At 49.1% G+C, this 17,248-nt stretch overlaps 2 protein-coding genes across 2 annotated transcripts; both read right to left on the bottom strand.

Annotated features, from left to right (window-relative positions):
• Window positions 1-45: 45 nt before the first annotated feature.
• Window positions 46-5,249, bottom strand: Plp2 (proteolipid protein 2). The gene is made up of 5 exons (XM_051142312.1): window positions 5,001-5,249; window positions 3,270-3,422; window positions 3,067-3,162; window positions 2,283-2,373; window positions 46-595 (listed from the first exon to the last, which is right to left on the bottom strand). Exons 1-5 carry the CDS (start codon window positions 5,094-5,096, stop codon window positions 576-578), a joined length of 456 nt encoding a protein of 151 aa, XP_050998269.1. The 5' UTR covers window positions 5,097-5,249; the 3' UTR covers window positions 46-575.
• Window positions 5,250-9,010: 3,761 nt separating this feature from the next.
• On the bottom strand, window positions 9,011-16,876 carry Magix (MAGI family member, X-linked). The gene is made up of 6 exons (XM_051142311.1): window positions 16,681-16,876; window positions 15,693-15,839; window positions 12,680-12,762; window positions 11,150-11,386; window positions 10,885-11,053; window positions 9,011-9,529 (listed from the first exon to the last, which is right to left on the bottom strand). Exons 1-6 carry the CDS (start codon window positions 16,727-16,729, stop codon window positions 9,237-9,239), a joined length of 978 nt encoding a protein of 325 aa, XP_050998268.1. The 5' UTR covers window positions 16,730-16,876; the 3' UTR covers window positions 9,011-9,236.
• Between the last annotated feature and the right edge of the window lie 372 nt (window positions 16,877-17,248).

Genomic DNA, 17,248 nt, shown 5'->3' with positions numbered 1-17,248 from the left:
TAACATACATTTGATCCATACACACAAAAAATATGAACTTATCCATTATAGACTTTAACAATATTTTTATTATTTACTTAGCCCTTCACAGCTCACCCCACACAGAGAAAAGGGTTATTTGTAGTGGGTCACTCGTTTTGTAGCTTATGTGGGGAATATGGTTCAAGCAGAACTCATGTTAGCTGCTGGTACTGCAGAGCAAAAGTGGGGGTCTAAGTACCCCCATAAAGGTGACCACACCCAGGAAGGTTGATTGGCAGGCTGGAAGACAAAACTTCCCAAAAAAAGGCACTTTTACAGGAATATATAACTCAGTGGAGAGTGCTTGCCTAGGTTCAATTTCTTGTACCCTAAGCACTTTCAACAGGGGTCAGAGAATTGGCTGAGAGTGTTGTAGAAACGGGAAGAGGTATTTTTTGAGACAGGATCTCACTGTGTAGCCCTGGCCTCGAACTCACACAGATCCATCTGCCTCTGCCTCTTGAGTGCTTGGATTAAAGGCGTGCACCACCACACCAGGCAGGAGAAAGTTTTTGATGGAGGAGCTATTTTTGGCAGGTAGCAGAGACAGAGGATCATGGTCCATCTGTGGGGTCTGCACGAGAGAGAAAGAAAGAAAGAATTGATGAGTCTACATGCTCTTTGGGGCGGGAGGAGGGGAGTTCAAGACAGAGTTTCTCTGTGTAACAGCCATGGCTGTTCTGTAACTCTCTTTGTAGACCAGGTTGGCCTCGAACTCACAGAGATCCACCTGCCTCTGCCTTCTGAGTGCTGACCAGCTCCCACATGCCCATTTTTACAAACAAGAATGCTGACAAATTTATGACATTTACTGGCACAAATGGTATTAAGAATCAATAAGGAGGGTGCTGAAGATATGGCTCAGAGGTTAAGAGCACTGGCTGCCCTTCCAGAGGTCCTGAGTTCAATTCCCAGCAACCACATGGTGGCTCCCAACCATCTATAGTGAGATCTGGTGCCCTCTTCTGGCCTGCAGGTGTACATGCAGGCAGAGCAGTGTACACATAATAAACAAACAAACAAATAAATAAATAAATCTTCTTCAAAAAGAATCAGGGGCTGGAGAGATGGCTCAGAGGTTAAGAGCACTGTCTGTTCTTTCAAATGTCCTGAGTTCAATTCCCAGCAACCACATGGTGGCTCACAACCATCTACAATGAGATCTGGTGCCCTTGTCTGGTATGCAGGCACACATTGGGCAAAATACTGTCTAAATAATAAATAAATAAATCTTAAAAAAAAAAAAAGAATCAGTAAGGTACAGAGTTGGTTGGCAGTCATATCCTTCCCTAGTCATATCCTATTTCTTTTTTTTTATGTTTCTTCTCTTTTTTCTCTCTTTTTGGTTTTTTGAGACAGGGTTTCTCTGTGTCACAATCCTGGCTGTCCTGGATCTCACTCTATAGATTAGGCTGGCCTCGACCTCACCCTAACCCTAACCTTGACTCACAGAGATGCACCTATGTCTGCCTTCCAAGTGCTGGGATTAAAGGCATGAGATTAAAGTTTTCTTGTTTCATGCTGGGCATGGTGGCACACTCGGGAGGCAGAGGCAGGCAGGTCGTTGCAAGTTGAAGGCCAGCTTGGTATATAGCACATCCAGGACAGCCAAGGCTACATAGGGAAACCTTGTCTCGAAAAACCAAAAAGAAGTTTTCTCATTTGTTTACTTTTTAAAATATTTATTTATGAGCTGGGCGTAGTGGCGCACGCCTTTAATCCCAGCACTTGGGAGGCAGAGACAGATGGATTGCTATGAGTTCAAGGCCAGCCTGGTGTGCAAAGCAAGTCCAGGACAGCTAAGCCTACATAGAGAAACCCTGTCTCAAAAAAACCAAAATAAATAAATAAAATATTTATTTATTAATTATATAGTGTTCTGCCCGCATGTGCGCCTGCCCACCACAAGAAGGCACTGGATCTCATTACAGATGCTCGTGAGCCACCATGTGGTTGCTGGGAATTGAACTCGGGACCTTAGGAAGAGCAGATGGTGCTCTTAACCTCTAACCCATCTCTCCAGCCCTTGTTGACATGCTTTGAGACGGGTTCTCACTATGTACTTCGGGCTGTCCTGGAACTCACTCTGTAAACCAAGCTGGCCTTAAAGTCAGAGGCCTCTGCCACCTGAGTGCTGGGATTAAAGATATTTGCCACCATTGCTGGGCCCTTTTTCTTTTTTGTGCTCTCAGTGTGCACACGAGCGTACGAGTACACGTACACAGACACACAGGCACACAGACACACACACACACACTTACCAGTGGGGGCCGCTGTATGTCTTTGCTGCTTTAAAGGGAAGGTGAAATACGCATCATAGCCAAAGAGCACTGTAGCAAGTAGGCCCAGTACCTGGGAAGATAGGAGCAAAAGGTTTGCATTAGAGGAAGGGTACACCCACACAGTTTCTCTGTCGTTGAATTTACCTCCAGGGGCCTGCACTAACCATGCAGGTTAGTGACTCGAGACTCACTAAGCAGCCAGGGAAGCCCAGGGAAAGGCCAGGAGCCTGAGTACTTGCTACGTCAGTATTATTCAGTCTTACTACCTCCCCAGTGCCTGTGAGCACAGCACATCTTCCGGCATGGCCTCATGTGTAGAGGGGACTGCTTCTTACTACACTGGAGACAAAGTTCTAGCAGACGGTAACCTACCATGTTGACAAAGGGGCTGCCTTCATCTCCTCACAAAGGTCTATCTATGTCTGGCAAGGGACAGTGTTTTACAGCGAATTATCTTAGTAGATAAAAATCAGTGCTGGGAGCCCGGCGTAGCGGCACACGTCTGTAATCCCAGCACTCGGGAGGCAGAGGCAGGCGGATCTCTGTGAGTTCAAGGCCAGTCTGGTCTACAAAGTGAATCCAAGACAGCCAAGGCTACACAGAGAGACCCTGTCTTGAAAAACAAAAACAAAAACAAAATCAGTGCTGGGGCCAGCTTTGCTGAAAGCAACTTTGACCTGATGCACCGCACAGAGTCCTTCAGAAGCCCCTGGATCCCCAATCTCTTCTTTCCGTGCTTTGGATCTGCTTCTTGGGCCCTTACCCCAGCGACGATTTTGGAGCTGCCTCTTTCTTCTACAAGGACAACAATGGAGGTGATCAGGTAGAGGATGGCTGCTATGAGGGACCGGAAGAAGTCCTGTGAGGCGGACAAAGAAAAAGGTGATTGTGGCACCCAGAGTTCTCTAGAACCTTCCAACTTCCCAACCCCTGCTCGGCCTCGGCAAAGGCAGGCCCTTTTCTCACAGTCCAAGGCCAGTTGATGAATGATATCCTGGAGTGCAGGTCACACATGTAGAAGACAAAGAGGACAGCAGCAAAAATCATCTCAATCACCGACAGAGTTGAGTACGCTGAAGTAGACGCACTGAAGCAGATTAAAATCACCAGGCATAGTATCTGAGAGGGAAGCAAGGGACCTCAGTCAGCCACGGCTTAAGAGTGTTGGTTTAGGGGCTGGAGAGATGGCTCAGAGGTTAAGAGCACTGGCTGCTCCTCCAAAGGTTCAATTCCCAGTACCCACATGATGGCGCACAGCCATCTATAATGAGATCTGGTGCCCTCTTCTGGTGTCCAGGCATACATATAGTTAGAATAGTGTATACATAGTTAAATAAATAAACCTTTAAAATGGTGGCGCACGCCTTTAATCTCAGCACTCAGGAGGCAGAGGCAGGCAGATCGCTGTGAGTTCGAGGCCAGCCTGGTCTACAAAGGGAATCCAGGACAGCCAGGGCTAACACAGAGCGACCCTGTCTCAAAAAACCAAAAAGAAAAAAGAAAGAAAGAAAGAAAGAGAGAGAGAGAGAGAGAGAGAGAGAGAGAGAGAGAGAAGGATCTCAAACTCAAATGTCCATCAAGGGGGAAAAAAATGAAACCCACTTTCCAAGACCGGAGATGTAGCTTAGTGGCTGAGCATTTGACTAGCAAGTGCAAGACCCTAGGCTCCACCCACTCAGCAGAGAGGTGCCGGCTGGGGGGAGGTGGGGTGGGAGGTGAAGAGAAAAATTCCTTCCCCCCCCCAAAAAAAAAACAGGAGCGAGAAAATGACACACAATAATTGCTCAACACTTCTCGCATGCTCACTGCTCTCCAAGCACTGTCTAAGACCTTTACAAGTCTTATTTCCCTTAAAGGTCACAACAATCTAACGAGCTAGATGCTATTCAGTTTTATACAGGAGAAAAGTGAGTCACAGAGAGGTTTAGTGGCTTACCCAGGGTCACCCAGTAAGAAAAGAGGAGAATTATGTGCTTCAGTTCCCCTTTCCCCGAGGGGAGTGGCCCTGCCAGGTGTTTTGTGAGCGCTGCTGGCGCCAGCGTCCATGCCTTTAGGGGAGGGACGTGCGGTTCCCCAGGCAACCCCTTTGGGAAGGGGTGAGACTGACACTAAAAGGGCAGGGCTCCGTTAAAGGCGCCGTACTTCTTTTGTAACTGACCTAAAGGCAGGGGCCCACTTCGAGGGCGATGGAAAACCAAGGTTCCCTATAACCATCCAAAGACAGCGAAGGGTCTCCTATCTAGTCCCAAACGGGCAAGGAAGAACTGGCTAAGGGTGGAGCACCCTACCCTAGGGGACTAGCTCTACCCCACCCCACCAGGCCCCGCCTTTGGGCGCACTGCCAGCCCGCCAGCCAGTGCCCAACCTAGCCACGCCCTGCCACGAGAGGCTCCCACTCCCGGGGACCCCCTTCTCTCCGTCCACTAGGAACACACACACACGCACCGAGCCCCCAACGTCAGTTATAGATTATTCGCCTCACCAGTGCACCACCAGCTCTCCACTACTTCTCCCATACCCCACCGAACGCCCTGCATCTTGGCTTCGATCCTCCTTCACGAACTCACCCATTTGCACCCCATCGCTAACCAGCGGGGCCACGTGCCTACCTCAACCCCGAACAGTCTAGTACCGAGTGGTCCAGCCTGCACACTCTCGGCCTCTGCCCACCCTCCGGCCCTGGCCGGGAACACTCACAATCTCAGCAAACAGGAGCATTCCCTTTCTGGTGCGCGAAAAGCTGGTGCAGGCTAACCAGCAGCCGGGGGCTGAGAGGCGCTCAGAGTCCGCCATGGTGTGTGCTGGGAGTCCCCCGGACGCAAAAGAAGTTCTGCTCTCTGGCTCACGGGTTCGAGGTTGCTGCACACCCAGTCGCCTGTCCCGCAGTCTGGCCAGGAAGGGAGCCCCCGGGCAAAGGAGGGAATGAATCACCGCGCCTAGCTGAAGCGGGCGGGGCCGGAGGGGGCCGGGCCAGGTGGCTGCCGCCCCGGAAACCCCCATTGCCCTCAGGCCCTAGACTATACGGGTCCGGCACACAGCCCTATCTTCGAGATGCCTGGCAGTTCGGGTACCAGGAACAAGAATCTAGAGACCCTTGACTTTTTTTTAATGCAAAAGTGCTACGGAGGGAATCTGGCTTTGGAAGGGAGTGACTCGATTTCCTACACTTGATCTTAGCCAACAGGCCAAGAAGCAATAGAATGACTCAGTTTCATTAGCTGAAAAAGTGGCCGAGACCCTGTTTAAACCCGAAATTCTCGAAGCCAGGTATGTTTCCTGAATTCGGAGTGCTTTGAATTTTAGAATGTTTTCTCTTTGCGTTTATAGCAGTGGTTCTCCACCTGTGGGTCCCAACCTGCTTGGGGTCGAATGAGCCTTTCACAGGAGTTGTCTAAAACCATCAGAAAACACAGATATTTATATTACGTTTTGTAACAGCAGCAAAGCTACAGTTATGAAGTAGCAACTGAGAAAAATTTTTATGGTTGGGGGTCACCACAACATGAGGAACTGTATTAAAGGGTCACAGTATTAGGAAGGTTGAGACCCGCTGACATAAAGTATATTACCTAACACTGTCGACAGGATCTGTGGGTATTAAAATGCAATTACCTCCAGCAATGGTGTAAACGTTCACAATAAGTGGGATGAATAAAGATAGAAAATCATTCTTGATTAGGTCAGGTCAGGTTGTATAGTCAAATGGTACCAAAGTGAGGTGATGACAGTGCAGTCAGTTTCCAAAGTTTGCGAGGCTTTGGTTAGAAATGATAGTGCAGCCGGGGGTGGGGGGTGGGGAGTGGCGCTCGCCTTTAATCCCAGCACTCGGGAGGCAGAGGCAGGCAGATTACTTTGAGTTCGAGGCCAGCCTGGTCTACAAAGTGAGTCCAAGACAGCCAAGGCTACACAGAGAAACCCTGTCTCAAAAAAACCAAAAAGGAAAAAAAAAAAAAAAACAAGAAAAAAATAGAAATAATGGTGCAAAGACCGAAGGAGAACAGGACCTGATGATCATCCTGGTGAACAGTTGTGAATGTGACCAATCTGCTTAGAGCCCAGGTAGCTGGTGGCTGTTTTCTCTATGCTGTGGAATGCCAGGGAAGTCTTCAGCCTGAGTGCTGAACCTCAGTTTCCTGGGTCTGAGAAGAGAGGCCAAGCCAGCTTTAGCTTTGGCTGAAGAACTGGAGAAAGCATACATTTTTGGCTGAGAGCTGGGCAAGGTAAGGAAGGGTGCAATGTAATTTTGCCTAAGAAAGTTGACGTTTGTGCAATCTGTCCTTGAGCAATTAATTTCTCCTGGCCATATTGGTGTCTCACGCTGAGGCATGTCCCTGGTTACCCGAAATCAGGACACCTCCGACCCCAGTGTGTTGGCTTTATACTCACCTCAAGTATAAAGAAGTCATTGGAAGGCCAGAATTCCAACTTAAGGTCCCGCCTGGCACTACCCCAAACCCAAGTCCCTTCCAAATTAAGGCCAGGGCTCCCTTTTACAATTGCCATTGTTGAAAGAATGACTGAGTACTGGAAAGGGTGAGACATTTTTTTCCCAGAGTTGAGCACATGCATTCAAGCAGTGATGAATCCCTGACCTGTGGAACATGACAGCTCAGGCTCTGTACTGGCGGCTCCCATTGGTACGGGTGCCCTGCTGGCCCACCTTTTCATTTGTTTGGCTTCTGGTCCTTTCAGGTTTGCCTTCAAAAGCTATGTCTGCAACCCAGGCCAGCAGCCCCCCTCTCCCCCAGTAGAACCCACGAGTTTTTGTTGGTTGGTTTGTTTCAAGACAGGGTTTCTCTGTGTAGCCTTAGCTGTCTTGGACTCACTTTGTAGACCAGGCTGGCCTCGAACTCACCCACCTCTGCCTCCCCGAGTGCTGGGATTAAAGACTTGTGCCACCCACACCCACCCCACTAGCCTGTCCTTTTGTTTGGTTGGTTGTTGTTTGAGACAGTCTCTCGCTGTGGCGCTTGGGCTGGCTTAGATTTTCTTGTCTCAGCTTTCCACGTGGAGACATTCCAGGCCTACTCACTCTCCAGCCATAACCTCCTTTTAAAACTCTTTTTATTTATTTGTTTATTTATTATGTATACGGTGCACATCAGATTACATTACAGATGGTTGTGAGCCCATGTGGTCACTGGGAATTGAACTCAGGACCTCTGGAAGAGCAGTCGGTGCTCTTAACCCACTGAGCCATCTCTCCAGTCCTTAAAATTCTCTCTCACTTCTCTTAGAAGTTCTCTTTTATGGATCCTTGTCATTCTTGTCTGACATTGGTATACTTTCACTATACTAGCTACACAAACATATAGCTTCGCCTTGCTTCCTGGCGTCACCACAGAACTATTCTAGAGCAGGTATACAGGTGAGGTTCTCCTGGTAGTTGCCAAATATGGCTGAGATTAAGATGAATGGCTTCCAAACCAAGCTCTACCTACTGTTGCTTTGAGCTCTCCCCTCTGATCTATTTGCCATCTCTGGGCCTCATTTGCATCCTTTGTGAAAGGATCTATGAGAGCTGTCGGGTAGGTGGGCTAACTAGATGAAAAGAAACACTCCATTAAAGCCACTTAGCAAGGTGAAGCTAAACAAAGCAAATGGTGGCTGGGGTTACTATATTAGTCCCCTGGGTGTGACAGTTTAGGAATTGTGTGCTAGAACCCTTTCCTCATTTCTGAGTCATGAGTAGCTGGAAGTCACCCATCCACACAGCAACACTTCAAGTGTTCACGACTTTCTACCCCAGCGGCTAGCTGTCCTGTTTGCTTTGGCAGTCGGCCCCACCCCCAGTGCCACCTGAGACTCTCGTCCTGTCATTTCTTCCCCCCCCACACACACACACACCCCACCCCACCCCACCCCATCCTCCTCATAGGGGCGAAAGTTGCCTGCTTAAGACCACAACTTCCCTCTTTGGGGGATGGGACTAAGTGTTCAGGGTGTGGTTAACAGCAAAGGTGACTGGACATTTGTAGCATAGGCCCGTGCCTGCTTTGTAGCTACTCGAGTTGGAGTTTACTTTCCATATAAGCATTTGACAGTAGGACTCAACTCCCCCCCCCCCCCCCCCCCGTGGAGGAATCTCTAGACTCTTCCAGACCAGGACGGCCCAGTGCAGTTGATCACCATCTAAGGAAAGGGAGGAGGCGTGGCCTAAAGACTTCTACCAGCCCTTTTTAGCCTGGCCCACCCTGGGCGCTGACTCACAACTTCCCCGCTCTGTCTCTAAGTGGGATCCCAGGGCCCCAGCCCGCGCCCCTAGGGCAGCAGTCTACGAGCCAGTTAAAGCTAGTTTTTCAAGCCGGAAGTGGGACACCACAGATTCTGGGTGGAGGAAGGCGCCAGGCTTCTAAGATATGTTATCTTGTTGTTGGCTGAGGGTCTGAAGGATTCCATGCGGGAACCCTGAGCCTACCGGCGCACCCCCACAGCAGGCCCACTTCTGCCTTCCCCAAGCCAGATGCAATAACGTGCGTACTCCAAAAGTGAAATGAATGAGTGGGGAGAAGTGCAGGGGTTAGCAAAGCAAAGGAAAGTGGGAGAACAAGCAGAAATAGGGATCCAGCTGGTGGCATGAAGGAAACAGCATCATCGAAACCAGCTCAACCCACCCCTCCCTTCCAGAGTGGACTGAGAAGCCTCACCCTGCCTAGAGCACCTGGCAAGTCAGGACTGGATCCAGCTATTTTATTACCTCTCGGCCGGGAAGGAACTAGGAGAAGCTGCAAGCACGCAGCGGGTGGGGGCGGTGGGGTGCGAGCGCTCTGGGCTCTTGGGAGGGCTATACCACTGGCGTCTTGAAGGGGTGGGGAGCAGTCCACTGTGCAGTGTGTAGTGGGAGGGCACTAGACCAGGTTAAAGCTGTAAGGGAAAAGTTTGAACCAGGTGGGACTTCACCCACCGAGTGACCACAGAGCTGTCTGTTGGTGCTCAGTGCCTCCGCCTTCCAGCTGCCATCTCCTGAACAAGCTGCGCGCCCCCACCCCGAGCCCCTAAAGCCCGTGAGAGCCGGTCCTCGCTCGGCACCAGCCAGGGTCCAGGGGTACCAGGGATACGGTCGTCTAGGTCTTCTGTGGGGTGCTCCGCTGCGTGAAGCGCGTGGCCAATACCCACGGCGTCTGGACTAGGTTCCGGACTGGGCCGGGTCTTGGGCCGGTGGTGAAGTGGGGAAATGGTGCTGCGAGACTTCGTCATCCTGCTTCCCCTAGGATCTGGGCTGCGATCTGGAGATAGCCAAGATTGAGTGGCAGGAGTAGGGAATGTAAAAGTGGTCCGAAAAGCCCTTAGGGAAAGTTCTCCTCAAGGCCCAGAGGTGCCACTCCCTCACAAACCTCTCTACACTCCCCAGCTCCAGATCCACCCTCAATCCAGGACAAGTACCACACAAATCAAACCCTGACATTGGCCTTTGAACCATGACTTTCCCGTGTGAGATTCCAGAATCTCCTCTCTCTCTCTCTCTCTCTCTCTCTCTCTCTCTCTCTCTCTCTCTCTCTCTCTCTCTCTCTCTCCTCTCTCTCTCTCTCCTCCTCCTCCTTTGGTTCCTTTTACTTACTGATCAGTTCTTAAACGGGGCGGGGCGGGGGGGCGGGGGAGGGCGCATGTATGCAAGGTTAGAGGACAACTTGAGCGGGATCAGGTCTCTCCTCCCAGGGATCGAACTCACGTCGTCAGGCTTGGTGGCGAACACCTTTCTTTATCTACTGAGCTGTCTTGCCAGACCCCTTTATTTGTTTCTCACACGTAAAGTCCTTCCACTCTACAAGAGAGTATCTGGGAGATGGATCCCACATGGCTTCTCAGATGCCTATGCATGCAGTGTATCTCAGACAGCAGGGTCCCCAGTCTCTCTACCCTTCTTACCCCATTTTTCTATTAAGACCTCATGCTGCCTTCTCTAAAGACTAAGACTTTGTCTTCTGAGCCAGGCAGTGGTGGCTCACGCCTTTAAACCCAGCTCTGGGGAGGTGGAGGCAGGCAGATCTCTCTGAGTTTGAGCTAAGCCTTGGTGAGTCCAGGACAGCAGGGCTATACAGAGAAAACCTGTCTCGAAAAAAGCAAAATAGGAGCAGGAGAGATGGCTCAGAGGTTAAGAGCATTGACTGCTCTTCCAGAGGTCCTGAGTTCAAATCCCAGCACCCACATGGTGGCTCATAACCATCCATAATGAAATCTGACACCCTCTTCTGGCCTGCAGGTGTACATGCAGGCAGAGCAGTGTACACATAATAATAAATAAATAAATCACTTTTAAAAAAGACAGAAAAAAACCAAAATAAATAAATAAACAATTTTTAAAAAGAAAGGACTTCTTCTTCTGAAAAAAAAAAAAAAAACATCTCCCTCCTTCCTTTCCTAGGACCTCAAAAGCATCCTCTCATTCTTACCCTGGGAAGGGCCCACTCCCTGTCCAAGATTTTTGTGAAATCTATATAACCCCATCCAGACACTGGACCTCTATACTCCCCACTGAGACCACCAAACCCTTTCTACCCAGAATCCAGCCTTTCTGTTCTCTGTGCTTCCCGCTCCCCTCTCTGATCTCTGCCTCTCTTCCCCGGGAAATCCACCACCTCACCTCTCTTCAGATGTCCTCCAACCTCCTCAGTCCTGCTGGCATCCATCTCTTGAGGCCGTTGGAGTACCAGGCAAAGGCGGGGGCCTCCAGTGCGAATCCGCTCCACCACCTGGGCATGAGTGAGGCCCTGTGTTGACTCTCCATTGATACGGAGCACAAGGTCCCCAGCCTGCAAGAAGAACACAGCAGTATATGAAGGGCAGATAGAGAACACTTGACAAGGAAAGGGACCATATCTGTGAACGGACTGTTGCTTAGGACTGACCTGCAAACGACCACATCGCTGTGCTGGACCATCCTTCAGCAGTCCACGCACGGCCAATGGAGCATCCTCAGATACACCTCGGCCTCCACTTAAAGTGAGACCAAAGCCTGCAGGACCTCGGACCAGCTCCACAGAAAATCGGCCAGTGGCTTGGGGTAGTTTCAAAGCATAGCTTGCCTTTTCCTGGGCTACTGGAGGTGGCTCCATACATGTACCCAGAGGCTCAGACCTTCGATGCTGGAATAAGGGCAAAAGTGTATATAAATTAGCTGGGTGTGTGTCTTAGTCAGGGTTAGTTTTGCTATAATGAGGCATCCTGGACTCATTTTGTAGACCAGGCTGGCCTCGAACTCACAGGAATTCACCTGCCTCTCCTCCCCAGTGCTGAGATCAAAGGCGTGCACCACCACTGCCCGGCTCTCCTTTCTTATTCATCCCCAATATCACACATTAAAATGCCTTTAACCCCAGCTCTCAGGAAGGCAGAGGCAGCTGGCTCGCTATGAGTTCGAGGCCAGCCTGGTCCACAAGTAATTCTGGGCCAGCCAAGACTACACAGAGAAAACCTGTCTCAACAAAAACACAAAAAATAAAAATGAATAAAACACGAATAACAGCTGGGTATGGTGGTGCATACTTTTAATCCCAGCACTCAGTTGGCAGAGGCAGGCAGATCTCTGTGAGTTGGAGGCCAGCCTGGTCTACAAAGTGAGTCCAAGACAGACAAGGCTACACAGTGGAACCTGTCTCAAAAAACCAAAAAAAAAAAAAAAAAAAAAGAAGAAGGAAAAGGAAAGGAAAGGAAAGAAAGAAAGATCATAACTTTAAAAGTCCCATAGTCTTTACATATTCAAACACATTAAATTTTCAGTTTCTTTAAAATATTCAGATTCTTTAAAAATCCCAAATCTCTTTTAAAAGCCTGTATATGCAGCCAGAGCATATGGAGGCATTTTCTCAATTGAGGTTCCTTCTTTTCAGATACTATAGCTTATGTCAAGTTGATATAAAACTAGCCAGCACAGTGTAGGAAGTGTATGTCTGTAATCCTAGCATTGGAAAGTCTTAAAGCAGAGGGATCACCATGAGATTGAGAGACAGCCTAGTCTACCTATCAAGTTCCAGGCCAGCCTGGGCTACAGAGGATGCCCTGTCTAAAACCCAACAAAAGAGCTGGGCATGTTGGTTCATGACTTTTTTTTTCAAGACAGGGTTTCTCAGTGTAGCCTTGGCTGGGCTGGACTCACTTTGTAGACCAGGCTGCCCTCGAACTCACAGTGATCCACCTGCCTCTGCCTCCCAAGTGCTGGGATTACAGGTGTGTGCCACCACGCCCAGCGGTTCATGCCTTTAATCCCAGCACTCAGGAAGCAGAGGCAGGTAGATCGCTGTGAGTTCAAGGCCAGCCTGCTCTACAAAGAGAATCTAGGACAGCCAAGGCTACACAGAGAAACCCTGTCTCGAAAAATCAAAAGATAAGAAAATAAATAAAACCCAATAAAAGCAAAGGGATAACACAAGATTGAGTACCTGGAGTCGATGTTCCACGGGAGTGGCACGAGGCAAGCGACTGTCTGTGACTTCTATATCTGCAGAACCCGGAACACTAGCAGCTAAGATATGCAAGAGACAAAGAGGGATATCAAAAGAAGTGTGGCGCACGCCTTTAATCCCAGGACTTGGGAGACAGAGGCAGGTGGATCTCTGTGAGTTCGAGGCCAGCCTGGTCTACAAAGCAAGTCCAGGACAGCCAAGGGTAACACTGAGAGACCTTGTCTCGAAAAACCAAAAAAAAAAAAAAAAAAAAGATATGACAGGGAAACAACTTAGGACCCCTGGGTTAACTTTTTAAAAATGATCTTTACTTTATTTTATGGGTGTTTTGCTTGTATGTATGTCTGTGTATTACATGTGTACCTGTTGTCAGATGCCCTGGAACTGGATTTGCATTGTGAGCCACCATGTGTATGTGCTGGGAATCGAACCTGGTTCTTCTGAATGAGCAGCCAGTACTCTTAACCACTGAACACTATCTTTCCAGCCCCCTAAATTGACATTTAAACCTTACCTGTTTGCCTATTCTGTACAACTCACACAGACTCACTCACCATTTATTTCACCTCTAGTAATCTTTAAGGCTGAGCCTACAGAAATAACTCCCACTCTTTCTTAAGTAATCCTGTGCTATCTCCATTTGAATAACCCTCCATAGCTTCCTTCCAGATGTTAATAACACCTAGGCTGCATGCATTGAGTAACACCCGAAGTGAGGGTGTAGCTTAGCGGTAATGGGACTTCCTAGCATGTGCCACATCCTGAGTTTGGTCCCAGCAACCACATGGTGGCTCACAGCCATCTATAATGTGATCTGATGCCCTCCTCTGGCCTACAGGTGTACATGCAGGGAGAGCTCTGTATACATAATAATAAATAAATAAATCTTTAAAAAACAAAACAAAACAAGAAGGCCGGGCGTGGTGGCACACACCTTTAATCCCAGCACTCAGGAGGCAGAGGCAGGTGGATTGCTGTGAGTTCGAGGCCAGCCTGGTCTACAAAATGAGTCTAGGACAGACAGCTCAAAAAATAAAACAAAACAAAAAACAACCCACCTGAGGCCTTCTAAGAAGTTTGCCATCCCAAGATTTGGTTTCTGAAAATCTAGACCACAACCTCTAATTTGCCTACAAAATTTATTTCATTTCTCACATTTCAAGATCCACCCACAACAGAAGACTAATCAATCCCAGCATTAGAGAAGCTGAGGCTCAACTTTGGCTCCAATCTGAGACCAATGTGGTCTCCATCATGAGAGTGCATCTCATGAAACCAAGCAAGAGACCGGGGAGATGGTTAAGAGTCAGTTAACAAGATACCTCAACAGTTAAGAGCACTGACTGTTCTTTCCGATGACCCGGGTTCAATTCCCAGCACCCACATGGAAGCTCACAACTGTCTATAACTCCTGTTCCAGGGGAACTGACACCATCACATAGACATACATGCAAGCAAATACACCAATGTGCATAAAGTTTATTTTTTTTAAAAAAGAGTTCCTAGCCGGGCGTGGTGGTGCACGCCTTTAATCCCAGCACTTGGGAGGCAGAGGCAGGCAGATCGCTGTGAGTTCGAGGCCAGCCTGGTCTACAAAGTGAGTCCAGGATGGCCAAGGCTACACAGAGAAACCCTGTCTCGAAAAACAAAAAAAAAAAAAAAAAAAAAAGAGTTCCTACTATTCCTGCCAAAGGCCAGAGTTCAATTCCTAGCACACACATGGTAGTTTACAACTGCCTGAAGCTCATAAGCTCATGTATACACACACACACACACACACACACACACACACACACACACACACACACACGAAAATAAATAAGTCAGCCAGGCATGGTGGTACACGCCTTTAAATCCCAGCACTCAGGAGTCAGAGGCAGGAGGATCTTTGTGAGTTTGAGGCCAGCCTGGTCTACAAAGGGAGTCCAGAACAGCCAAGGATACACAAAGAAACCCTGTCTTGAAGAAAAAGAAAAAGAAAGAAAAAGAAAGAAAGAAAAGAGAAAAAAATCCCAGCACTTAGGAGGTAGAGTCAGGCAGATCTTTGAGCTCTAGGCCAACCTAATCTACATAGTGAGTTCTGGGACAGCCAGGGTTACATAGAGAGACCCTGTCTGTAAAATTAAATTAAATTAAATTCAAACCTTTAAACACACACACAGAAGAAAACAAGCAAACAAAAACCTGGCTCTAATGTGTTCAGAGCTTCCACGCTTAAATTTGCATTTCAGATTCACCTCTTTGTAAAGAACTCATCACCTCTCTCTAAATGCCTCTCTCTAAGTGTCTCTTTGGAGATGACATTTGGTAGAGTTTCACACATTATAACATGTATTAAAATCATCCTTACTTCCATTATGCACTCTTTTGGGTTGTTTGGTTGCATGATTGGTTTTTTTTTGTTGTTTGTTTTTGTTTTTTTTGGTTTTGTTTTTGTTTTTGTTTTTGTTTTTTTTTGAGACAGGGTCTCTCTGTGTAACTCTGCCTGGCTGACCTGGAACTCCCTTTGTAGACCAGGCTGGCCTCGAACTCATAGAGATCCTCCTGCTTCTGTCTCTCCAGTGCTGGGATTACAGGTGTGCACCACCACCACCCAGGCCCCATTAAGTACTCTTAACTCTCTCTTGTTCCCAATTCTGCCACCTCCTACACCCGTGTGTGTGTGTGTGTGTGTGTGTGTGTGTGTGTGTGTGTGTGTGTGTGTGTGTGTGTGTGTGTGTGTTTTGCAGGTAGCTAGAGTGTTCAAGGTTGCAAACACCAAGTCAGAGCCACGCTGACTTTAATAACCATCCAGCCCAGAACTTTCCACAAATGTTCTGAAACTCATCTATCGCAATAGCCCTAAAGGAATACACTCTAGTTCAAGAAGTCTCTCTCGCTCCCAACCCTTCCCAGCGAAATCACGCGCTCCCTAAACGGTGCCGGTGCCGGGCCTTCTAGCTGGAAGCCCAGCCCCTCCAGCCCAGCCCTACCAAGTCCTTTCACCTACCCTCCGTGTGGCGCAGGCGCAGTGTGGCACCCGCCTTCCGTACTAACGCTGTCAAGTCCGCTGCGGCTCGCGCCGCTAGGGGGCGCGCATCCAAGCGCTCCAGGAGCTGCCGAGCGCGGGGGCCCCTGGCCCCGGGTAAGCCACCTCCTACCAAGGAGAAGGAGACAAATCATCTTGGAAGTAGAGCCGCGGAGCCCCGACCTGAGCGATTCCTAGATCCAAAGACCTAGAAATGCCTCCTCCAGATTTCAAGAGATGCCTAGCCACTAGTTCAGACGTGGCCGACAGTTCTCTCCTCTTCAGGGACTCACCCCACCCCGACCGTCACAGGTGTGTGCGCTGCCCGCTGCTTTGCCCCATAAAGTCCCCGAAGATAGCCATTTGACAGCAACAGACCTGGACACCTCTGAGAATCCAGCAATTTATTTCTTTGGCGCTCATCACACTGTCCCCTAATAACACTATACGCCAAACTTCTTTCATCGTGTCTCCAGAAATCCTGTTTTTTTCCCTCTCCCTCTCCCTCTCCCCCACCCTAGCAACCCTGAAGCCCCCAATTTCACCTCCAGTATACTAGCCCATCCCCGCTACACCCAAGAGTTACCTTAAAGGCCCAGTGTTCCTTCAGGGCGCTAGCATCTCCAGATTCCCTCTCCTCAAATGCCTAGCCCACCCACCTAATTCCCTCTCTGCCTAGGCTCAGCGAATGCCTCCCGACTCTGCTCCCCAGACTCAGGTCTCCGGTGTGCCCTCAGCCACTCACACACACACACACACACACACACACACACACACAACCTTGAGACTGTAGGGTAAGGGGACCTGAAACAGTTTCCATCGCTGGGCCCCTGACTGCTGCCAGGACTGCCTGAGCGCTAAGGCTGATGTTTACCACTTGTGGGGTGGAAATGATTAGGAGCCCACAGGCAAGGCCAGGGTGGCCTAGAATGTCACATTCCCTTTCTCTCTTCTCCACCCGTGCCAGTACCTCTTCGGCTCCCTCTAGGGTCTGCAGTGTTTCCAGCTCGAGAGTCCATGGCCCGTGCTGTGCCTGGTGGACTCAGGGCAGTCCGGTGACTAGGTTTTAGCACAGGGGCGCGCTCACCTGGCTCCTAGCCCAGGCCTGGACTCGGCTGTTGTCTGGCCAGTCCCAGGCCTGGTGCCCGGACCCGAGAGGTGACCTACCTGGCCACAGACAAGGAGGCCTATTTGCAGGAGCCTGTAAAGCCAGAGTTTGGCCTTGCTCTGCCCCAGGCGCCTCTGCTCCTCCTAACTGGGCACTGGTTAAAACTGAAAAGCCATGTATACCGATTGTTAAACAAGATATGCAGGAAATAGACTGCTGGAAGTGTAAAATGGCATGCTAACTTTAGAAAACAACTTGCCAATATTTTTTAAAAGTTAAACAATAAACAATCAGAAAGAAAACGAATTAAACACACACATATGATCCACCCATTTCACTTCTGAACTTATCTAAAAGGATGCACACTCTCCGTAAAGACTTGGGTATGAGTGTTTATGAAGCCATTGTTTCTTGTCAGCTTCCCCTGGGA

This window comes from Acomys russatus, chromosome X (assembly GCF_903995435.1).
Source record: "Acomys russatus chromosome X, mAcoRus1.1, whole genome shotgun sequence".
Classification (NCBI taxonomy): domain Eukaryota; kingdom Metazoa; phylum Chordata; class Mammalia; order Rodentia; family Muridae; genus Acomys; species Acomys russatus.
The sequence above is the reverse complement of the archived record's forward strand: the minus strand, read 5'-3'. Positions and strand labels throughout refer to the sequence as shown.